General features: G+C 47.7%; 1 protein-coding gene across 30 annotated transcripts in view; it reads left to right on the forward strand.

The window, feature by feature from the left end:
* clasp2 (cytoplasmic linker associated protein 2) overlaps positions 1-25289 on the forward strand; it is a 582371-nt gene that overhangs the window by 33938 nt on the left and 523144 nt on the right. For all 30 annotated transcript variants that reach the window (XM_038809903.1, XM_038809905.1, XM_038809907.1 and 27 more), the window contains exon 2: positions 6761-6839. In XM_038809903.1, the coding sequence (XP_038665831.1) occupies positions 6761-6839 (79 nt within the window). The remainder of the gene's footprint in view (positions 1-6760; positions 6840-25289) is intronic.

Below are 25289 nucleotides of genomic sequence, written 5' to 3' on the forward strand. Positions count from 1 at the left end.
CTAACGAGGAACTTCTGGCAGAGCATTCAGTCAGAACTCCCTAGCTGCAGGATTCCCTCACAGCCTTAGGCCTGTGTAATTCTCATTTGGTTCCAATTCCACAAGAATGACCAACAGCCTTTCTGCGACAAGAACAGAGTTTCCCACACAAGGTTTGAGAAAGGTTTTTAAACTACTAACCCTGCTTTCAGCTGGTGGCTTGTCTGGAGTTTCTTAAGATTTTCTTTGTCTCCCCTCAAACCCAGTTCTCAGCTTGGGGTTTTACTCTTACTTCGTTTTCAGTCTCACTAGACTGTCCTCCAGCTTTACTGAGGCAAAAGTGAGTCTACAACCAGATGTTTTAAAGAGATTTTGTCCTTTCAGGGAGCACGTTCTTCAGCTCTTGAGTTCAAAATGAAACTAAAACAGTCTCGCAGAAGAAGAAACATTTCAGAGAGAACTTGACCAATCATCACACTCCATTGATAAAGCCCCGCAATTCCAAGTAGTCGACTGGCCGACAGACAAGTCCATCAAGATGTATCAGCACTCGGGTCAAACCAAACAGCACATCCTGCTGGAGATTTTCTGTAAAAGTTGAAGTCCATTTTAAAGGTGGACATAAATTTTAGTCAGTGCACAAAAGTTGAAATAGCAGAAAAACAGAAATTAAAAGGTAAAACAAGAGGCAGACGGGCATTAATGGGAGGATCCTTACAAATGCCCGACAAACTCCTTCCAGGTAAAGCAGTGATTTCCTTGCACTTCCTTCAATTTAGCCCACTGCTCGCAATGTGGTCTCTTCTATATATTTTTTATTCATTCAAGGGATGTGGGGGGGTTGGCAGTATGTATTGCCAATCCTGATTTGCTCTTGAGAGGGTGATGGTAAGCTGCCTTTTTGTACCACTGCAGTCCCTGCGATGTACCTACACCCACCGTGCTGTTACCGAGGGAGATCCAGGATTTTGGCCCAGTGACAGCAAAGGAACAGTGATACACTTCCAAGCCAGTATGATGAGTGGCTTGCAAGTGAACTTCCAGCTGGTGATGCTCCTATGTGTCTGCTGCCTTTGTCCTTTTAGATGGTGGTGGTCCTGGGTTTAGAAGATGCAATCTATGGAGATTAAATGCAGTCTGGGTGACTGTTTTGTGGAACACCTTCACTTAATCCACAAGCAAATAATCTTTATTGTCACAAGTAGTCTTACATTAACACTCAAAGTTGCTGTGAAAAGTCCCTAGTCGCCACATTCCGGCGCCTGTTCGGGTACACAAAGGGAGGATTCAGAATTCTCAACTGGTACAGGAATTGAACCCGCGCTGTTGGCTTTGTTCTGCATCACAAGCCAGCTGTCTAGCCCACTGAGCTAAACCAGCCCGTGCATGACACCAACTGCCTGTCGCTTGCCATTTTGATTTACCATCTTGCACTCATGCCCACATTTCTGTCCTCATCCTTCAACAGTGTTTCGGTGAAGCTCAATGCAAACTGAAGGAACAACACCTAGGGCGGGATTCTCCGACCCCCCCCCGCCCCCGGCCCCCCTGCCACGTCGGTGAATCGCCGGGTGGCAGTCTGAATCCCGCCCCCTCTGGCTGCCGACTTCTCCGGCGCTGGAGATTTGGCGGGGGCGGGAATCGCGCCATGCTGGTCGGCGGCCAATCACAGTGCCCCTCCCCCCCCCCGGCGATTCTCCGGCCCGCGATGGACCGAAGTCCCGCCCGTTCTATGCAGGTCCCGTTGGAGTAGATCCCTTACTGGCGGGACCTGGCGGCGTGGGCAGGCTCTGAGGTCTTGTTGGGGGGGTGGGGGGGGGGGGGGGTGCGGGGCGATTTGGCCCTGGGGGATGCGCCAATGGGGGCCTGGGCCACGATCGGGGCCCACCAATCCACGGGTGGGCCTGTGATGTGGGGGCACCCCTTGCGCATGCACAGGGATGACGTCAGCAGCCGCTGACGCTCCCGCGTATGCGTGGACCCGCGCCGGCCGGCGGAGTCCCTTCGGCCCCGGCTGGTGAGGCGCCAAAGGCCTTCCATGCCGGCCGGCGGGCGCAAACCACTCTGGCCTAGCCCCTGAAGGTGCGGAGGATTCCGCTCCTTTGGGGCGGCCCGACGCTGGAGTGGTTCCGGGAAATCTGAAGGACAACAAATTGTTACCAAAAATAGAAATATTGAACATGTCTATTCAAACAAACAGCATCTAATGTATGTTCATCAAATGATGATGCAAGATTTTTGATTAAGAAAGGAACAATTTGTTTGGACAAAAAGATGTACTCTGGAATTTGAAAAAAGAATCAAAAGTATTTGAGTCTGAAAAGTGGAAAATAGAAATACACCTACAGTTGAGCAAGATAACAAACAATTTGACTGTGAAATTAACTTGGGCATTCTTGAAAGTCAATGATCGTCTTTGTTCAAATCTGCATTCAATGATGTTGTGCTTGCTCAGGACAATTTTGTTGTCCACATGCAGACAATAAAAATGAACATGCTGCCAATTCCTATTCCGATCCATCCTGATCGTCATCCCAAGGCCTTCTTCACCAAAGTAAATAAATTAATTATGGCGTTTGAGTGGGCGGGGAAAAAAAACCCAGAATCCGCAAAAGCATCTTCGAAAGAAGGAGGTGTATGGGGAACTTGACGTTGCCACACATTATCGCTGGGCAGCAAAAGCAGAAAGGATGGTTGTGGATGAGTGAGCCAGAGCTGAATGGATGCGGATGGAGGAGACTTTGTGTCTCGGGATATCCCTCTGAGCACGGCCCCACTACCATTTCCCTCAACCAAATACTCAAGAAACCCAGTGGTAGGAGCCACGCTAAGGACCTGTAAGCAGCTCAGGCACCATTTCAATCTTGGTGTATTGTCCAATGCGGTCTCCAACGGCATAAATTCATCCCAGCAAAAATAGACGCCTCTTTCAAAATGTGGAGACCCAGGATAAGGAGGCACTAACAGTACGGGACCTGTATGTAGATGGTAGAGTTGTGGCCTTGGGGAGCTAACAAAAAGCTCCAACTCTTGAAAGGGAACAAACTTTGATATCTACAATTGAGGAATTTCCTCCGCAAGGAGATGGCAACATTAACCCAGCTACCCGGGCATGCCCTAATAGACAGACTGTTGTCAACGTACGAATTGGGGGACTGTGGCCGAGACAATGTTGAGAGGAGTAAGGGATGAGACGAGACACTGGAAAAATTGGAGGAGGAGCTGGACATGAAGATAGGGGAAGGACTCTGGATTGAAGCACAGCATAGGGCGAACTGCAGCTCCTCATGCACAGGGCTGCGCCTAATGCATCTAACGGTAATACACAGGGTGCATTTCGAACATAGAAAATACAGCACAGAACAGGCCCTTCAGCCCACTATGTTGTGCCGAACTTTTGTCCTGGATTAAGAACAAATTAATCTACACCCCATCATTCTACTGTAATCCATGTACCTATCCAATAGCCGCTTGAAGGTCCCGAATGTTTCCGACTCAACTACTACTTCCACAGGCTGTGCATTCCATGCCCCCACTACTCTCTGGGTAAAGAACCTACCTCTAACATCACCCCTATATCTTCCACCATTCACCCAGGAGCAGGTACTTCCCGGAGATAGAGGACCAATGTGAACGATGTTGTGGAGGCCAGGCCAACCACACCCACATGTTCTGATCCTGCCCCAAACTTGTGGGGTACTGGATAGCCTTTTTCGAATCCATATCCAGGGTTGTAAGGGTGGGGCAATGTCTGCTAGTGGTGGTTTTCGGGGTGTCGCAACAGCCAGAACTCTTTATGGGAAGAGGGGCAGACGCCCTAGCCTTTTCCTCCCTGATTGCCCACCGGAGACTTGTACTCAGCTGGAGATCAGCAATGCCACTCTGGGCCATGGATTGGCTGTCCGGCTGAGCAGAATTCTTGAAATTGGAGAAAATAAAATTTGGCATCAGGGGAATGGAAGAATACTTCCACAATACATGGAGGCAATCCTGTTTGTGACCAGCAATTAAGAGGATGCGATTTGGGGGGGGGGGGGGGGGGGGGGGGGGGAAGCGAACTGGATGGAGGGAAAGGAGGAGGAGGGGAAAAATATTTGAGGGGGGGGGGGGGGGGCGATGAATGGAGAAGGGGGCATCACCCAGAATACCGAGGAATCAAACAGCGGTTGAAGGAAAGGGTAAACCTATTTGTGCTGCTATGGTGATCACACCTCTAGTATGTTTTAATACAATGGGGTAGCCTGTAAATAGTTTATGGTAGAGCTGTAACTGACCTTTTGGATTCTACTGTTAATATGACTTTACTGTTAATACTGTTGTCTTCCTGTTAACGTTTCATCTTTTCTCTTTTTGTTATAAATGCAAAAAAAACATGTTGTCCACATACTGCAGTTCATGCCAGTTTATTTTTAATTTGTGATACATTTTCTTTATTTTTACACTAATTTAAGTACAACTGGACAAAAGTTTCAATACTGTCGCAAATTTACACGAGCTTCCACAAGTATCGGAGGTGCTCAATTCCAGCTTGTGTCCAAGTCCCAAATTTTGCTTGTTACATAAGAACATAAGAACTAGGAGCAGGAGTAGGCCATCTGGCCCCTCGAGCCTGCTCCGCCATTCAATGAGATCATGGCTGATCTTTTGTGGACTCAGCTCCACTTTCCGGCCCGAACACCATAACCCTTAATCCCTTTATTCTTCAAAAAACTATCTATCATTACCTTAAAAACATGTAATGAAGGAGCCTCAACTGCTTCACTGGGCAAGGAATTCCATAGATTCACAACCCTTTGGGTGAAGAAGTTCCTCCTAAACTCAGTCCTAAATCTACTTCCCCTTATTTTGAGGCGATGTCCCCTAGTTCTGCTTTCACCCGCCAGTGGAAACAACCTGCCCGCATCTATCCTATCTATTCCCTTCATAATTTTAAATGTTTCTATAAGATCCCCCCTCATCCTTCTAAATTCCAACGAGTACAGTCCCAGTCTACTCAATCTCTCCTCATAATCCAACCCCTTCAACTCTGGGATTAACCTAGTGAATCTCCTCTGCACACCCTCCAGTGCCAGTATGTCCTTTCTCAAGTAAGGAGACCAAAACTGAACACAATACTCCAGGTGTGACCTCACTAACACCTTATACAATTGCAACATAACCTCCCTAGTCTTAAACTCCATCCCTCTAGCAATGAAGGACAAAATTCCATTTGCCTTCTTAATCACCTGTAAACCAACTTTCTGTGACTCATGCACTAGCACACCCAGGTCTCTCTGCACAGCGGCATGCGTTAATATTTTATCGTTTAAATAATAATCCCGTTTGCTGTTATTCCTACCAAAATGGATAACCTCACATTTGTCAACATTGTATTCCATCTGCCAGACCCTAGCCCATTCACTTAACCTATCCAAATCCCTCTGCAGACTTCCAGTATCCTCTGCACTTTTCGCTTTACCACTCATCTTAGTGTCATCTGCAAACTTGGACACATTGCCCTTGGTCCCTTGGTTACAATGCACCGTATTTTGTTCTGGCTCTGAGAGGTCAGCACAGAGTAGTCACAATATCTTAGCAACTCACAGTCTTCAAGGGAGATCAAACAATGTTATCTTGCAGATCAGAAGGTTGATTTGAAATGCTGCCTTTTATTAAGCAACATGCATAGCCAACAATATGTGCTTTGGGGTGGATCAGTTTATTTCAGTTGATTGCATAGTGTAAGGCTGTATGATATTGTGGAATTGTTGCATAAATTATAGGCAGGTTTATCTCGAGCTCTAGTCAAATAGATTATTTTGTGTCTCAGGTGACATGCTATTGCTGGAAATTGAGTTCTTTGTATTTTAGACACTGGTGCCTATTTCAAATGTAAGAGTCAGATGTAAATTTCCCTTTACTGTGCCTCAATGGTTCGCTTCATCCCCAACCTCAAAAAGACCACATTTTACTGGGTCAATGTACTGGTGTCAAATTAGGGACACTTGCATGCTGCCGGTTTGAGTTCACTTGGTACTAAATAGCGTGCGTGTGAACTAAGTCCAGCCAATTGACACATAATTTGACCCTATAATTTAATTTAATAAGGCTTAATTTGAATTTGGATTCTAGAAGTTAAACACAATTGGTTAATGATGTGCAGCATGAAACTGAAATGAGGGAGAGAAAGAACGTCTGAAACTAATGTTGACTTGGATCTTTGTGAAATAATCGTTCAAGTACAATGCGGTCTTCTTTCACTACTGGTGGAATAACGGAGCAAATTAAATGGAAAACACAAACTTTTCTTGAGGAATTTAGAGTTGAAAATTAATTTAATATTATTTTTATGTTGACTGGCTTGAAGCCACCTTGCTGATAAAAGCTTACGTAATAATCTTTATTATTGTCACAAGTAGACTTACATTAACACTGCAGTGAAGTTACTGTGAAAATCCCCTACTCGCCACACTCCGGCGCCTCTTCGGATTCACAGAGGGAAAATTCAGAATGTCCAAATTACCTAACAGCACGTCTTTCAGGACTTGTGGGAGGAAACCAGAGCACCTGGAGGAAACACACGCAGACATGGGGAGAACATGCAGACTCCGCACAGACACTGACCCAAACCTGGGAACCTGGTGCTGTGAAGCAACAGTGCTAACCACTGTGCTACCGTACTGTCCATATTTGCATCAGTTCACTTGATAAGTAAAATGTAAAGTGCAATGTAATAAATTTCATTGCTTTGTTACAAAGAAAAAAGTCTTGGAGCCTTCAACATTTTCTTTTGTAATTCCAGGTTACATTGCTTGCATTGGATGTTATAGGAGCACTTGTGGATCGCATTAAAGATCGTTTTAAGCCCCATTTTGGAACAGGTGAGTAAATTTGTCGCTGGACTTTCCAGTTGTGTTTTTTTTTTCTGAAACATCCCAAGAGAGTTGGTCATGCCAATAAGTCAGCCATTGAGAATGTTGATGAAGGATTTTATTTACCATTGGCACCAAGTGTCTTTTTTCTTAAATTGATTTGTTTTTGAGAGTTGACCAGTGCTGGTCATGCAATTCTTCAACCATCCTGAATTACTCTGAAAAGGCAGCCGACGAGTTATTGCTGTCTTTGTGATTGACGATTGTGCACTGAGAATGGTGTTTTGTTGGAAATTCCAGGTTTCTGCTAAATTGTGTGATGTGCTGTAGAAGAGGTGATCATTTCCGCATAATGTTACTTCTCTCTACTTTCTTGGTGGCCGAGGCCATTGTGCTGGAAGGTACTGAGGTAGTAAAGTTGGGGAGTTATAGAATCATAGAACGGTTACAACACAAAATGAGGTCATTCATCCTTGTTAGTTCCTGCCTTTTTTCCTTTGTTCTGCAATTTAAAAAAAAAGAGCATTAGGTAGTTACTAAATTATCTTATGAACAGATGGAATCTGCCGCACAGCAGCTCAGTCTGTGCATTGAAGGCCTTGTCCACTCTGTGTATAAAAAAAAATAAAATAAAAAAATATTTCTTTCACTTTGGTTATTTCGCCAATTATCTCCTAAATTGGTGTCCTCGGGTTCTCGCCCTTCTGCCATAGGGAACAGTTTCTCATCTGAGACCCATCGTAATTTTGAACACCATAGCAAATCTCCACTCAACCGACTCTACTTTAAAGAGCACAGTAAGAAGTCTTACAACACCAGTTTAAAGTCCAACAGGTTTGTTTCAAACACCAGCTTTCGGAGCACTGCTCCTTCAGGATGTTGTACGACTTCTTACTGTGCTCACCCCAGTCCAACGTGGCATCTCCACATCATTCTTTAAAGAGAACAGTCCGACTTCTCCAATTTATCCACGTATGTGAAGTTATCCCTGCTGTGACCATTCTCATGAAACTTTCCTGCACTCTGCAATGCTTTCACATCCTTCCTAAAGTGTGCTGCCCAGAATCGCGCACACTTGTCCAGTTGAGGCTGAATCAGTGTTTTATACAGGTGGTCATAACTGTTAGATTTTGGACTCTGTCCCTATTTATAAAACCTGTGCATGCTTTATTAACCACTTTCTCTGCCACCGTCAAAGATTTGTGCACTTGTAACCAACCACCTGTTCCCCTTAGAATTTCACTGATTTTTATATTAGCTCTCATTTTTCAATTGAACCACTTCCCAATTTTCTACAGTAAATCTGCCACCTGGTTACCCTTGACCACACTATCTTGTCGTCTTAGGTTTACCACTATCTTTCTTGCAGTTCATAATACTTTGTGGTTTTGTGTTATCTGGGAATTCTGAATACAAAGAAAAGCAGTGGCCCCAACACCCACCCCTGGGGAATTCCACGATAAACCTTGCTCCAGTCCAAAAAACGAGCATTCTTCATGGCTCGTTCTTATGCTATATCTATGCTACTTTTGTCCCTTTTGTTCCACAGGCTCTAACTTTGCTGTGTAACGGTCAAGAGGGGGTTAATTTGAACTCTAATTTCTCCTCTCGTGACCCATCTGCAAGCAGAAAGGTTAATTGATTTGTTGGTCCTCCGTATAAGTGCTGGCGTATTTCCCAATCCCTCGGCTTTGGTGTGATCCATTTCCTATTACTAAGCCGACAGCAAGGTATGATGAGCTCAATGGCTCAATTGCAAATATTCAAAACGTGGGAGGAGGGTCGCAACATTGCCTTCTTCGGCATATAGTAAAGGAGGGATAGAGAAAAAGATTTGAAATGCAGAGACCACTGAGAAAAGAAATGTTGTTTCACTTGGGTTCCAGAGTCCAGAAACAAAGTCCAATAAGGTATTCCTTTACAGAAGTCTCTGAGATGAAAACTGATGCTGGTTAATTTACTTTTCCACTGGTATTGACTTTGCATGATTAAATAGGCATGCAGGGATGATTCATTTTGTAGGTGATGATACAGGTTTTCCAGCAGAAGCAGTATAGATGAGCCAAGTGTTCAACCTGTGCCACAGCTCCTTGTCTGTGATGCTGCTATTTGATTGTAAAATGGCAAACTAACTTTGTCGTACAGAAAGGCACCAGAATCCAGATGTCCATGTCACAAATGATTCCCACCTCTTCACAAAGTCTTTGATAAGCAATGTGGATCTCTCGTCTGGGTTCCTGAGATTGTTGAATGCCTGACCCATTAAGAATTGAAAGGAAGTGTAATGAACTCCAATTGGCTTTATTGGTTGGCCAATTGGAGTATGAGCTCCCTCAATGATAGCTCATTGAGGGGGCCCATATAATCACCTGTGTAGGCTTTGTGAGCAGTCTTAAGTTTACTGGACTGCTAGCAGCACTTTTTGTAGCTGCTCCTGTAATATCGTTATTGTAAATAAATATTGGTGTGGTGACGGAACTCCTGCCTCCCGTGGATTACTACAGGAAGGTTGTGGGACCCTTTGTCTTAGCAAATGAGTTGACTCCCGCTGTCCAGCTTGGGTGATGAAATGCAGATGGCCTTTGTATAGCTCTCTTTGAATGTGTCATTGGTGGCTTTTCCGTGATAATGAGATGCAAGTTCTTCCGATACTACCAAGCATTGAGGGTCAGAGACCGACAAAGATTGAGCCATTTTAGGTCTTTGTCCAATTTTAATTTTTTAGAGCCAGCAAGTAGCATATTTCATCACATTATATAAGAGAAATATACAGGATAAGGTATTAGTCCCTCACAGCTGATAAGCCTGTTATGTGGAACTTTATTAGATACCTTTTAGAAAGTGCTGTACATCACGTGATCCCCATTCGCCCAATTGATTCTTTCAGTTACCTCATCCAAAAACTGAACCCATTTGCCCAAAAACAAATCAATGCTGGCTTTCCTTAATTAGTCCACATTTGTGCCAGTGACTCTCATTTTGTTTGGGTTATTGTTGCTGAAAGTTTTTGCCCCATCAAGGCTAAACTAACTGGCTTATAATGATGGGTTATCCCTTTGCACCCTTTTTGGAATAAGGGTGTAACACTTGCAATCCTGCAATGCTTTGGCACACTGTTGTATCTAAGGAGGATTGGAAAGTGATGGCCATGCATTAACATTTTTACTATCTCCCTCAATGTTATCAGATGCATCTCACCTAGTCCGTTAACATATGAATGAAAAATGAAATGAATGAAAATCGCTTATTGTCACGAGTAGGCTTCAATGAAGTTACTGTGAAAAGCCCCTAGTCGCCACATTCCGGCGCCTGTTCGGGGAGGCTGTTACGGGAATTGAACCGTGCTGCTGGCCTGCCTTGGTCTGCTTTCAAAGCCAGCGATTTAGCCCAGTGTGCTAAACAGCCCCTTTTATATCAACTTTTATTTCCCTACCGTTCCACCAGGAAGTCCAGGAAAGGCTGCCACTGCCTAAAGAACCCTTGTACTGATCCCCTCAGGGCAAATTTCACCTTCTCCAATTTAATGAACCCCGCCATATCATTGATCCAGGCCTCCACGCTTGGGGGCCTCGCATCCTTCCATTGGAGCAAGATCCTCCGCCGGGCTACTAGGGACGCAAAGGCCCGAACACCGGCCTCTTTCGCCTCCTGCACTCCCGGCTCCACTGCAACCCCAAATATTGCGGGTCCCCAGCCTGGCTTGACCCTGGATCCCACCACCCTCGACACCGTCCTTGCTACCCCCTTCCAAAACTCCCACAGCACTGGGCACGCCCAAAACATATGGGCGTGGTTCCCGAGCACCTAGCACACCTGTCTTCGCCCTCGAAAAACCTACTCATCCTCGTCCCAGTCATGTGGGCCCTATGCAGCACCTTGAACTGTATGAGGCTAAACCTCGCATAGGGAGAGGAGGAATTCACTCTCTCCAGGGCATCCGCCCAAGTCCCCTCCTCAATCTCCTCACCCAGCTCCTCTTCCCATTTACCCGTCAGTTCCTCCACCGAGGCCTCGTCTACCTCCTGCATTACCCGGTATGTGTCCGAAATCCTCCTTCCTCCAACCCACACCCCCGAGAGCACCCTGTCCCGCACTCCACGTGGGGGCAGCAAGGGGAACCCCTCCACCTACCGCCTGGCAAATGCCCTCACCTGCATGTACCTAAACATGTTCCCCGGGGGGAGCCCAGACTTCCCCTCTAACTCCCCCAAGCTCGCGAACCTCCCCTCCACAAACAGGTCCCTCAACCTCCTAACCCCTACCCTGTGCTAGCCCAGAAATCCGCCATCAATGCTCCCTGGGACAAACCGATGGTTCCCCCGTATCGGGGCCTCCATCGAGCACCCCACTTCTCCCCTATGCCGTCTCCATTGCCCCAAAATCTTGAGGGTAGCCGCCACCACCGGGCTCGTGGTATACCTCGTTGGAGGGAGCGGCAACGGCACCGTTACCAGCGTCTCCAGGCTCGTGCCCACACAGGACGCCACCTCCATCCTCTTCCATGCTGCCCCTTCCCCGTACATTACCCACTTACGCACCATCGCTGCGTTGGCAGCCCAATAGTACCCACAGAGGTTGGGCAACGCCAGCCCCTCCCTATCCCTGCCTCGTTCCAGGAACACTCTTCTCACCCTCGGAGTCCCATGCGCCCACACAAATCCCGTAATACTCCTGTTGTCCCTCCTAAAAAAGGCCTTCGGGATAAGGATGGGGAGGCACTGGAACAGGAACAAAAACCTCGGGAGCACCGTCATCTTAACGGGCTGCACCCTCCCCGCCAGTGACAGCGGTAACATATCCCACCTCTTGAACTCCTCCCCCATCTGCTCCATCAACCTTGTGAGGTTGAGCTTGTGCAGGGCCCCCCAACTCCCAGCCACCTGGACTCTTGTACCTGAAGCTCTTCCCTGCCTGCTTCAGTGGGAGCCTACCAATCCCCTCCTCCTGATCCCCCGGGTGCACCACGAACAACTCGCTCTTGCCCAGGTTCAGCTTATACCCAGAGAAGCCCCCGAATTCACTAAGAATCCTCATCACCTCCGGCACCCCCCCCCCCCCCCCCCCCCCCCAACCGGGTCCGCCACATACAGCAACAGGTCGTCCGCATAAATCGACACTCGATGCTCCTCCCCACCCCAGGCCCCTCCAGTTCCCTGACTCCCTCAACGCCATGGCCAGGGACTCAATCGCCAACGCGAAGAGCAAGGGGGACAGGGGACACCCCTGTCTCGTCCCCCGGTACAGCCGAAAGTACTCCGACCTCCTCCTATTCATGGCAACACTCGCCATCGGGGCCTCATAGAGCAACCTCACCCAACGGATAATCCCCTGATAAACTTCTCGATGGGAGAAGTGCAAACTCCACACAGTCACCCGAGGTTGCAATCAAGCCCGGGTCCCTGGAGTTGTCAGACAACGGTGCTAACCACTGTCCACGGTGCCGCCCCAAAGTCAGCGCAAGCTATACATATTATTGATTGGTAAGTCGAAGGGCCAGCTTGGACTGGTTCCCCTCCATGTCACTTACCACCCTGACTTGAAAATATATCGCCGTTCCTTCACTGTCATTGGGGCATCATCCTGGAACTCCCTCCCTAACAGTATAGTGGGTGTACCTATACCTCGAGGATTGCAGCGGTTCAAGAAGGCAACACACCACCATCTTCCGAAGAGCATCTAGGGATGGGCAATAAATGCTGGCCTAACCAGCCACTCACATCCCGTCAATTAATTAAAAAAAAATAATAAGGAACAAGAAGGATAAGCTGCTCACTGAAGTGGAGGGTATGGCAGTGAGTACTTTGCTTTGGTCTTTACCAAATTAGAAGATGGTGACAATGGCCCAATTGAAAATATGGGCGTTGAGCAACTGGGCAGTATAGTGATAGATAAAGAAGAAGTGCTAAAAAGGCTGGCAGCACTCCAGGTAGAGAAGTCACCAGGTGCGGATGCATCCCAGATTACTGAGAGAGGCAAGGAAGCATTTTGTGGAGCTGTTGACAGAAATTTTCCAAGATTGTCTGAACACAGAATTACTCTTGGGGGACTGGAGGATTGCAAATGTGATGCCATTGTTTAAGAGAGGGACAAAGTATAATGTGGGAAACTACAGACCTGTCAGCTTGACATCAAGAGTGGGTAAACTGATGGAGGCCATAATACGGGAAGAGCTAAATATACACGGAGAGAAAAATAAGTTAATACTAGACAGTCAACATGGCTTTGTCAAGGGCAGGTCATGTCTGACAAATTTAATTGATGAGGGACGACATCAAGGCTGAAACAAAGACAATAGTCAAAATGACGGAGGCGCTATCCGCCATGCAAATGACTCTCAGCAGTATGGGAAAGCGGCTGGAAGTCCAGGGGAGCTGGTAAAAGCATCAGCGGACCAGAGAGATCGAATCATCGCCCTGGATGAAGAAATCAAGAGGTTGGTGGCGACCCAGGGGAGCCTGAAAGGGAAGGTCGAGCGAGGATCAAGAAAATTGGTCAAGGCGGCAGATCATCAGAGTAGTGGGCCTGCTAGAGGGGATTAAGGACAGGGACCTGACTGACTACGTGGCACAAATGCTGCTCAACCGATTGGGGAGGGACTGCTTCCCCAAGCCACCGGAGATCGACAGGGCCCGGAGGTCGCTCCAACCAAAAGCCAAGGTGGGGGTGCAGCCGTGAGCAGTAATAGCGAAGCTGCTGAAGTTCCAGGATCGGGAAAGAATCCTTCGCTGGGTCAGACAGACGAAGGCATGCAACTGGGAGGGTCATAAAATCAGAGACTACCAAGACAGCAGAGTTTAATCAGACAAAGTCGGCCCTAGATAAAAATAAAATTGGATTCTGGATGCTGTTCCCAGCTAGGCTCTGGGAAACATACCAGGGCAAGGAATATTATTTTACTGCTGTCATGAGAATGTCGCTTTAAGAAATGTTTGGCTGCTCATATTACTGCAGTGAGTGTGGGTGGAGCTGGGCTGTCTGCCAGCTTTTTACTTTCGTTTTGCTGCAGGGTGTGTTTTAGTTTTGTTCTCGGTGTTGGAGCTGAAGCCAGGCAGAGCAGGTGTACTATTGATCTCTCTGCCATGAAAATACTATCTCTTGATCATTTAGTGATATCAGAATTATAAATGTGCTCAGTCGTCAATGTAAACCTAATGTGCTTCTGTTAAAAGGTGTGTCTTGGGTCTTCTGGATGTTGTTTGGGAAGTTATTAAGGATTATTTAGTGTTGTATTCTATGGGGGTTGTATTTGAAATGATGGTTGCTAAGATGTTCACTGTACGTTTTAAAAAGGTTAACTTGAGTTCATAGAATAAACATTGTTTTGCTTTAAAAAAATACTTTTCCATTTCTGCTGTACCACACCTGTAGAGTGGGCTGTGTGCTCCCCATACCACGATCTAGTAAAAGCTGTGGGTCAGGAGAACTCCATGATACACTTTGGGGTTCTCTAAACCCTGGCCCATAACATTGCCCCTGCAGAGGCAGTCGTGTTCGTCCTTAAGAAAGGTTTGGACAGACAGCAAGAGAGGCAGCAGTGAGGAAGGCACATAGAAGGCAGAGGAAATCAATGGACAATTTTGCACGGGACTGCATCGCCCTGCTATGAACAGGGGAACCAGCTTATAGAAAGGAGCAAGTGAGTGTGGGAGAGGATGAGGAAGAGATAGTAGTGACACCAGCAGAGCCGTGATGTGGAGATGCTAGCGTTGGACTGGGGTGAGCACAGTAAGAAGTCTTACAACACCAGGTTAAAGTCCAACATGTTTGTTTCAAAAACTAGTGCTCCGAAAGCTAGTGTTTTAAACAAACATGTTGGACTTTAACCTGGTGTTGTAAGACTTCTTACCAGCAGAGCGACATAGGAGGGGGTCAGATTGACCCTGGGAGGGGGAGCCACCACACTCTGGGGAAGCTAGTTGGAGGAGAGGGAGGGGAGAGCTAGTGGCAGGAGAGGGGGGGGGGGGGAGCTAGTGGCAGGAAGGCCGTGTACAGGATCCACTGACGGACAGATCCAACCCCAAAATGGGGAAAACGGCAGGCTTGACCAGAGAATTGGAAATGTTTATGGAGCAGATGGGAGCAGTGGACTCAGCGGTTCATGCACCCAGGTGAGAAGGAATTCTTGTTTTTCTTGCCAGTACAGAGTCGACACCCACATCGATTTCTTTGTAGTGGGGAAATTGGTGCTTCCAGAAATAGTCAGAGGGGATACTCCATGTTAGTAATCTCCAGCCAAGTTCCACGTTACATGGGTGTGAGGTTGGATGCGGCCCTCTTGGCTGACAAGGTCTTCTGCCTGAAAACATCACTGGTCATAGGCGCGTATGTTACTAACAATCTGAATGGGGAAGTCCTGTCTTCAACGTTCTGGAAGGCACCGAAGACTGTGATTAGAGGAGAAACTATCGTCCATAAGGCATGCAGGGACACGGAAGACCTCCATTCTAGAAGTCGACAGATGATACTCTTGGGGCCCCAACTGTAGAACTTTAGCGGAGAGGAAAAAGCTACAAATGAACTTTAACCGTCTATCCACCAGGAAAGCAGTGCACCAACTCCGCCAGTCATGGGGGACCTTCTATGAACACGGAGACAAGGCCAGCCACCACTAGCTCACCAGCTGAGAAAGCAGGCAGCCACGAGAGAAATAGCACAGTTAAAGAATAGCAGAGGCGGACTGGCAGCCAAACCAAAAAAGGTCAACAAAACTTTTGAGGCCTTCTAATGGGGGATGTACACCTCCGAGCCCCTGACGGGGAGTCGGGGATTAAATAATTCCACTATGGACTGAATATGGCAGTCATTGGGGATGATAGACTGAGTGGTCTGGAAACGCCACCAGGAATGGGCGAGGTCATGGACAGCACTAACTTCATGCAGGTTCCTGGCGGACTTCTACAAAGAATTTGCGACGGCACTGGGGGAGATGTTCTCAGACTCGCTTGCGAGGGGTGCCCTGCCTCCAATGTTAATGCAAGCCACCATATCGCTGATACCCAAAAAGGACCAAGACCCAATGGAATGTGGAACACACTGATCCATTTCAGGTAGACAGCTAACTGCAAACATCAGACGACTGCTGAGCGTGATAATGACCCCACCTGGGAAGCCAGCACCACAAAAGCTCAACAAAACTATTGAGGCCTTCTAACGGGGGTTGCACGCCTCTGAGCCCCCGGCAGAAAAGGCCTTTGACGGAATCAAGTGGAAGGACCTCATTGAGCTCAGGACAGGGCTCACCTCATGGGTGAAACTCCTATGCAACACCCCCATGGCAAGCTTATGGACTGATGCCACCAGCTCTGAACACATCCAACTGCACAGAAGCACAAGGCCCGCTGTCGCCACTCTTATTCGCCCTGGCGATCGCCCTTAGAGCAGCGAGCTTAAAGGGAACCTCCACGCGCAGTGGGTTTGGAGCAAAGCACTGAGCAGGACCAACTCCACCTCCCCATGCAGCTGAAAGTAGTGCACAGAGCACACCTGATAAGAACGTGAATGGGCAGGTTATTCCTGGAGGTGGAGGACATACGTTAACGGTGACAGGGAGGCCTAGCCAACCACGCCCAACAGTGCCAGGGAGGCCTAGCCAACCACGCCCACATGTTCTGGGTTCCCCCAGACTTGAAGGGTTTTGGATAGCCTTCTTCAAGGCCATGTCCAAGATTGTGGGGGTGAGGGTGGAGCTGTGCCCAAGAGTGGCAGTCTTCCAGGTATCGGACCAGCCAGAAATATTCATTGGGAAGAGGGCTGACGCCCTTGCCATTGCTTCCCTCCATCACCGGTCAGAGAATCCTGCTTGGCTGGCAGTCAGCAGCACCACCCACAGCTGCAAACTGGCTGACAGATATATCGGAATTTCTCCACGTGGAGAAGATCAAGTTCGCTATCAGAGGGTCTGAGGATGGCTTCCACAAATCGTGGAAAGAAAGCTGGATACACGTTTCAAAAGGATTAATTTAGAGGGCTACGTAGATGGGGCTGGAGATTAGGACTAGCTGGGTAGCTCTTTTGGCAGCCATGGGGACACGATGGGCTGAGTGGCCTCCTGTGCTGTAAATAAAAATAACAAAACAAAATCACATAAGAGATGATGCGAATCGCGACGATGAGCAGCTGGTCTCCTTGCTTTGCGCTCATTTATGGTAAATGATATTTCAAATAAAAAGATAAATTACACTGAAAGAATTGATACAACAAAGATGTGTCTTAAACAACTACAAGCACCCCATCAATCCCTGCAGTCATGGCATCACGTGTAGTTCCAAGGAATTCCCTCCATGAACCTGCATGCCCCTCTGCTTCACGCCTCTTAATAAAGTCCCATGATGTCTGCTTGTTTGATCTAACTTTTCATCAAATGTTTTAACTTCTTGTCAAATTTTTGTTTGATAATGCTCCAGTGCAGAACCTTGAAAGGGTATACCATGTTGAATCCACGACATAGAGGTTGCTGTTGCTGCTGCTTATTCCCCCACCCCACACCAGAAGTATGTATGTTCGGAGAGTTGTTTCGAATGCTCTCAAAATAAGCACCTCAATCAGATTACCTCTTAATCCTGTGTACTCCAGGGAATACAAGCTAAGTTTATGCAAGCTGTCCTCCTGTTTTAACTCTTATAACCCTGATATAGTTTTGGTAAAACAAAATTGCACTCCTTCCAAATTAAGGAAACCTTTCTTGTGGCGTGGTGCCCAAAATACTGTATTCAAGTTGGGAGTCTGATGCAAAATTCTGTAGAACTGAACCATAAGATATAGGACAGTAAGAAGTCTGACAACACCAGGTTAAAGTCCAACATGTTTGTTTCAAACACTAGCTTTCGGAGCACCGCTCCTTCCTCAGGTGAATGAAGAGGTATGTTCCAGAAACGTGTATATATAGACTCGCCATGGACTACTCTCCAAAATCAGTTGCATTCTTGGACACACTCGTCTGCATCAAGGACGGTCACCTCAGCACTTTGCTTTACCGCAAGCCCACGGATAACCTCACGATGCTCCACTTCTCCAGCTTCCACCCTAAATACATTAAATTCAGTTTCCCGCAGATCCGACCAAGGAGCACATCCACCAACTCAACAGACTGATCAAGACCTTGGATCCAGACCTTCAGAGCACCCTACGTGCTCTCATCACACGTACTCTCCCACATTGGAGATCTCTACTGCCTCCCGAAAATAAACAAGGCCAACACACCAGGCCGTCCTATCGTTTCAGGCAATGGGATCCTGTGTGAGAACCTCTCTGGCTACATCGAGGGCATCTTGAAACCCATCGTACAAAGTACGCCCAGCTTCTGTCACGACACGACGGACTTCCTACAGAAACTCAGCACCCATGGACCAATTGAGCCAGGAACATTCCTCGGCACAATGGACGTCTTAGCACTCTACACCAGCATCCCCCATGACGACGGCATTGCTGCAACAGCCTCAGTACTCAACACCGACAACTACCAATCTCCAGATGCAATTCTGCAACTCATCCGTTTCATTCTGGATCACAACGTCTTCACCTTCGACAACAAGTCCTTCATCCAGATGCACGGAACAGCCATGGGGACCAAATTCGCACTTCATTACGACAACATCTTCATGCACAAGTTTGAACAAGACCTCCTCACCGCACAGGACCTTCAACCGACATTATACATCAGATACATCGATGACATTTTTTTCCTTTAGACCCACGGCAAAGTATCACTGAAATGACTACACAATGACATCAATAAGTTCCATCCCACCATCAGACTCACCATGGACTACTCCAAAATAAGTTGCATTCTTGGATACACTCATCTCCATCAAGGACGGTCACCTCAGCACTTCGCTTTACCGCAAGCCCACAGATAACCTCATGATGCTCCACTTCTCCAGCTTCCACCCTAAACACATTAAAGAAGCCATCCCCTATGGACAAGCCCTCTGTATACACAGGATCTGCTCAGACGAGGAGTAGCGTAACAGACATCTACAGATGCTGAAAGATGCCCTTGTACGAACGGGATATGGCGTTCGACTCATCGATCGACAGTTCCAACGTGCCACAGCAAAAAACCACACCAACCTCCTCCGAAGACAAACACTGGACACAACCGACAAAGTACCCTTCGTCGTCCAGTACTTTCCCAGAGCGGAGAAACTACGACATCTTCTTCGCAGCCTTCAACACATCATCGATGAAGATGAACATCTTGCCAAGGCCATCCCCACACCCCCACTACTTGCCTACAAACAACCTCGCAACCTCAAACAAATCATTGTTGGCAGCAAACTACCCAACCTTCAGAACAGCGACCACGACACCACACAACTCTGCCATGGCAATCTCTGCAAGACGTGCCAGATCATCGACATGGATACCACCAATACACGTGAGAACACCACCCACCAGGTACGCGGTACATACTCGTGCAACTCAGCCAACGTTGTCTACCTCCTATGCTGCAGGAAAGGATGTGCCGAAGCGTGGTACATTGGCGAGACCATGCAGACGCTGCGACAACGAATGAACGGGCATCGCGCGACAATCACCAGGCAGGAATGTTCCCTTCCAGTCGGGGAATACTTCAGCAGTCAAGGGCATTCAGCATCTGATCTCCAGGTAAGCGTTCTCCAAGGCGGCCTTCAGGACGCGCAACAACGCAGAATCGGCAAGCAGAAACTTATAGCCAAGTTCTGCATACATGAGTGCGGCCTCAACCGGGACCTGGGATTCCTGTTGCATTACATTCAACCCCCACCATCTGGCCTGGGTTTGCGAAATCCTACCAACTGTCCTGCCTTGAGACAATTCACACCTCTTTAACCTGGGGTTACCCCTATCTCTGGATCTGTAAAGACTTAATTACGTGCCAATGCTTGCATTCTAAGCATTGTCTGGATTCTTTGAATTTGTCTATATATATGTTTCTGGAATATACCTCTTCATTCACCTGAGAAAGGAGCAGTGCTCCGAAAGCTAGTGTTTGAAACAAACCTGTTGGACTTTAGCTGGTGTTGTAAGACTTCTTACTGTGCTCATCCCAGTCCAACGCCGGCATCTCCACATCATAAGATATAGAAGCAGGATTATGCCATTCAACCCATCGAGTCTGCTCCACCATTCGATCATGGCTGATATGTTCCTCATGCCCATTCTCCTGCCTTCTCCCCTGATCCCCTTATTACAAAACCTATCTATCTCTGTTTTAAGAACACTCAGTGATTTGGCCTCCACAGCCTTCTGCGCCAAAGAGTTCCACAGATTCACCACCCTCTGGCTGAAGAAATTCCTCCTCACATCAGTTTTAAAGGCTAGTCCCTTCAGTCTGAGGCTGTGATCTCGGGTTCTCGTCTCTCCTACTCGTGGAAACATTCTGTAAGTTTCATTTGAGATCCCCCCCCTCATCCTCCTGAACTCGATCGGGTACAGACCCACAGTCCTCAACCGCTCCTTGTATGACAAACCCTTCATTCCCAGGACCATTATTTCAAACCTCCTCTGGACCCCCTCCAAGGCACAGATCCTTCCTTAGATACAGGGCTCAGAATTGCTCACAATATTCCAGATGGAGTCCGACTAGATCCTTGTACAGCCTCACCAGTACATCCTTGCTCTTGTATTCTAGCCCTCTCAAAATGAATGCTAACTGCCAATGAACCTGCATGTTAACCGTGAAAGAATCCTGAACCAGAACTCGTTATTAAGTCCCTCTGTGCTTCAGATCTACGAAGCCTTTCCCCATTTAGAATATAGTCTATGCGTCTATATTTCCTACTGATGTGCATAACCTCACACTTTTCCACATTGTATTTCATCTGCCACTTCGTTGCCCACTCTCCTCGCCTGTCCAAGTCCTCTGCAGCCTCCCTGCTTCCTCCACACTACCTGTCACTCTGAAGAGACCGAGCTACAGAACGCTGTGGAGGCCGAGTCACTTGAGTGTCTTTAAGACAGAGATGGATAGATTCTTGATTAATAAGGGGATCAGATGTTACGGAAGAAGGCAGGAGAATGGGGACAAGAAACCTATCCGGAAGAAGGCAGGAGAATGGGGACAAGAAACCTATCAGCCATGATCGAATGGCAGAGCAGATTTGATGGCATAATTCTGCTCCTATATCTTATGGCTTTACTATTAACATGGCAGCGGTGCCCTCAGTTCCTTCTTCCAGACCGCTAATATACGTTGTGAATACTTGTGGTCCCAACACTGATCCCTGTGGAACACCATTAGTCATTGGCTGCCATCCTGAAAAAGACTATATTTTATCCCCACTCTCTGCTTTCTGCCGGTCAGCCAATCCTCTCTCCATGCTCCTAACGTCATGGGTTCTTAACATATTTAGCAATCTCCTGTACGACACCTTGCCAAAGGCCTTCTGGAAACCAAAATCGATCACTTCCACTGGCTTTCCTTTCTCTAACTTCCTTGTTACCTCAAAGAATTCTGACAGATTTGTTGGGCATAACCTCCCCTATTTTACCATGCACTTCCAAGTACTCCGCAATCTCATTTTTAATAATGGACCCTAAAATCTTACCAACATTCAAAGTCAGGCTAACTGGCCTATAATTTACGACTTCTGCCTCCTTCCCTTCTTAAACAGGGGTGTTGCATTCGCCATTTTCAAGTCCTCTGGGCCCCTCCCTGAATACAGTGATTCCTGAAAGATCACCACCAATGCCTCCATAATCTCCTTCAGAACCCTGGGGTGTTGTCCATCTGGTCTGGGTTATTTATCCACCTTCAGGATTTTCTATTACTTGTTCTTGAAAGTTTACAAACTCTCCTGAGCCCTTGGCCCCTTTAACTAGTTTAAAGTTCTCATCATTCACCTGCGTGCCTACCTTCTCCTTTAATTTCGATTTTCTAATTTTTCCATGCAACTGAACCCTTCCCCCATTATTTAATTGAAAACCCTATCTGTAGCCTAGTTACGAGATTTGACAGGACTTTGGTCCCAGCATGATTTAGGTGAAGACTGTCCCATCAGTCCCTCCTTCCCCAGTACTGGTGCCACTGCCACATGAATTCAAACCCATTTCTCCGACACCAACCTTTTGAGTCATGCATTTACATCTTTAATCTTATTGACCCTGCACCAATTAGCTTGTGGCTCAGGTAGTAATCTGGAGATGATTAGCTATTTGGTTCTGCTTTTTAAATTAGCTCTGAGCTTCTCATTCTTTCAGCAGAACCTCTATCCTTGTTCTATCTATGTCTCACAGCTTCCTGCACTTTGCTCTTCATCAAATTTCTTTTTTCTATACATCCTCCCGTTTTAGTTTTTTTCTGTACTTAGGTGCTCTTCTGCGGTTTCTAGCTTACCCCATTCTGAAAATATATAATTCCTAGACCTTGCACTTTCCCCATGTTGACCTTGAGCTCCCCACTCATTTAATATATCACTGTACTGTTGCAACTTTCTGCTTCCATCTACCTTATTTATGATGGTACTTCATGTCATCAGAAAACTTGAAGATATGAACAAAGAAAAGTATGGCTTTCTGCTTCTTTGTTAAGGCGTGCATAATAAAGTTGAATTGTGGGATGTTGAGCTCCAACGGTATCTCTGTAATAAGAATCAGAAAGCGTTCCCTTCCGGTGGTGGGAATCTGCTGAGCAATCGCTTGAAAAGTCATGAAGCAAACAAAACCACCACCCTCCCACCACCACCCTGAAACAGAAAGCACCCAAAGAAATGCCTGCAAACCAGCAAAGGGGTTGAAAGGACAACAGAAACAGGAAGAGCCAGGAGACGAAGGCCAAGGTCACTGAAGAGCGAGGCAGAGCAGGACCTGGCGGATCAGGAGGAGTCACCGATGCAACTGCTGGCCCTCTCCCCGATAGGGCAGTGGATGGAACTCCTGCTGTGAGAACTCCTAAACGTAGGGACTCCATTAAGGAGGACCTCATAGGAACGGGGGCAGCAGGGGCAGCAGGGTAGCATGGTGGTTAGCATAAATGCTTCACAGCTCCAGGGTCCCAGGTTCGATTCCCGGCTGGGTCACTGTCTGTGTGGAGTCTGCACGTCCTCCCCCTGTGTGCGTGGGTTTCCTCCGGGTGCTCCGGTTTCCTCCCACAGTCCAAAGATGTGCGGGTTAGGTGGATTGGCCATGCTAAATTGCCCGTAGTGTCCTAATAAATGTAAGGTTAAGGGGGGGGGGGGGGGGGGGTTGTTGGGTTACGGGTATAGGGTGGATATGTGGGTTTGAGTAGGGTGATCATGGCTCGGCACAACATTGAGGGCCGAAGGGCCTGTTCTGTGCTGTATTGTTCTATGTTCTATGTTCTAACGGTGAAGTTGCTGGTAGCAGACGCCTTGGAATCCTTCAAGGAGATGCGGGAGAGGATGGAATGGCGACTGGAGATGCAGGAGGGGAAGGTGTGGGAGTCAGAGAAGGTGACCACAGACCACAGTGATTGGTTCATTCACTTGAAACAGAGGTGGTGAGGTTGGTTGCAGCTCAGGGAGCACCCAAAGGGAAGATGAAAGACCAGGAAAACCGGTCTCATCACCAGATGGGGAGTAGGTTGATTTGATCTTAGTTTCAGACTAGTTCGGCACAACATCGTGGGCCAAAGAGCCTGTACTGTGCTGTACAGTTCTATGTTGTATGAAACTTTGGATTGTTGGGCTGCCAGACAGCACAAAGGGTAGAAAACGAATGGACTACAGATGTTAGGATAACTGGTCGGGGGAAGAAAAAGTCCCCAAGCCCCTGGAAGTGGCCAGGGCCCACAGGTTGCTCTGGCAGAGGCCTGAGGCATGGGAACTTCAAGGGAAATTTAACCCCCAGCTCCACCGATTCCAGGACCAGGACTGGATCTTGAACTGGGCAAGGAACACGCGATCCTGCAAGTACGAAGGGCACACTATCTGCATTCATCAAGACATCGGAGCTGACCTGGCCAAGCACCGGGCCGAGTTCAGTGTAGCCAACACAGCTCTACTCCGCATCAAGGTACCCAGCAAGACTTTGGGTATCCTATAAAAATAGGGAACACTATCAGTTGAGGAGGCATTTTAGGGTGGACGGGAAGTCGGTGCTTATGCCATTGTTGGAGAATCATGAGTTTTAGTTGGGGGAATGGATAGTGTATACAGGCGGTGGAGGGAAGTGGGGCTGCTCAAGATGAGGGATCTGTATTTGGATGAAGGGTTGGCCAGTCTGGTGGAGTTAAGAGAGAGGGTAGAGCTGCCGAGGAGGAGTGAGTTCAGGTATCTGCAGGTTAGGGACTTTGCGGGAAACGTCTGGAGGGGGTTCCCTAGGTTGCCGGGCTACACCCTGCTGGAGCGACTGCTGCTCCCGGATGTGGAAGGGGAGGGAAGAATTGGGGATATATACAAGTGGCTATGGGAGCAGGAAGGCGAGATGGGTGATGAAGATCAAGGAGAAATGGGAAGCGGAGTTGGGACGGGAGATCAATTGGGGAGCATGGAGTGAGGCACTGCGTAGGGTAAAAGGGACCGCCTTATGAAAATGAAATGAAATGAAACTCGCTTATTGTCACAAGTAGGCTTCAAATGAAGTTACTGTGAAAAACCCCTAGACACCACATTCCGGCGTCTGTTCGGGGAGGCTGGTACGAGAATTGAACCGTGCTGCTGGACTGCCTTGGTCTGCTTTAAAAGCCAGCTCTTTAGCCCTGTGCTAAACCAGCCCCTATGTGCAAGGATGAGCCTGATGCAGTTGAAGGTGGTGCAAAGGGTGCATATGACTCGGGCGAGAATGAGTGGGTTCTTTCAGGGGGGTAGCAGATGAGTGTGAGAGGTGTGGGTGGGGGCCAGCGAATTATGCGCACCTGTTTTGGGGTTGCAAAATATAAGCAAGGTTCTATGCGGGAGTGTTCGCGGTCTTAGCCAGGATAGTGGAGGAGAAGGTGGACCCGGATCCTTTGGTGGCGATATTTGGGGTCTCCGAGAAGTTGGAGCTCATGGAGAGGAGGAAGGCCAATGTCTTGGCCTTCGCTTCTCTGATTGCACGGCGCCAAATTTTGCTGGAGTGGCGGTCGGCATCGCCACCGAGGGTAGCAGCTTGGTTGGGTGACCTGCACGACTTCCTGCGATTTAGAGAAGATTAAGTATGAGTTAAGGAGCTCTTCAGGATAGAGTTTGAGGAAAGGTGGGGCATGTTTGTGACTGTGGTTGAGGGGCTGTTCTTCACGAGGGGGGGGGGTGAAAAAGGGGAAAAATCTATGCAGACTGTATAGTTGATTGTTGGGGAGCATGTTTCCCGGGGTGTTTGGTCGCTGTAATCTGTTTTGATAGATGTTTGTAATAAAATATATTTTATTACAAAAAACAGGGACCGCTATTTCTCCGCGCCCGGAAAGGCAGATTTCTCCAAGGGCTGGGAAAACAGCTACAGTAATGGATGCACATGGACCAATGACAGTTCCTTCATTTACTAACAACGGCATGCCTTGGGGGTGGGCACAGGGAAGGGAGGAGGTGGAGGGGCTCTAGT

Source organism: Scyliorhinus canicula, chromosome 10, assembly GCF_902713615.1.
Source record: "Scyliorhinus canicula chromosome 10, sScyCan1.1, whole genome shotgun sequence".
NCBI classification, from domain to species: Eukaryota; Metazoa; Chordata; class Chondrichthyes; order Carcharhiniformes; family Scyliorhinidae; genus Scyliorhinus; species Scyliorhinus canicula.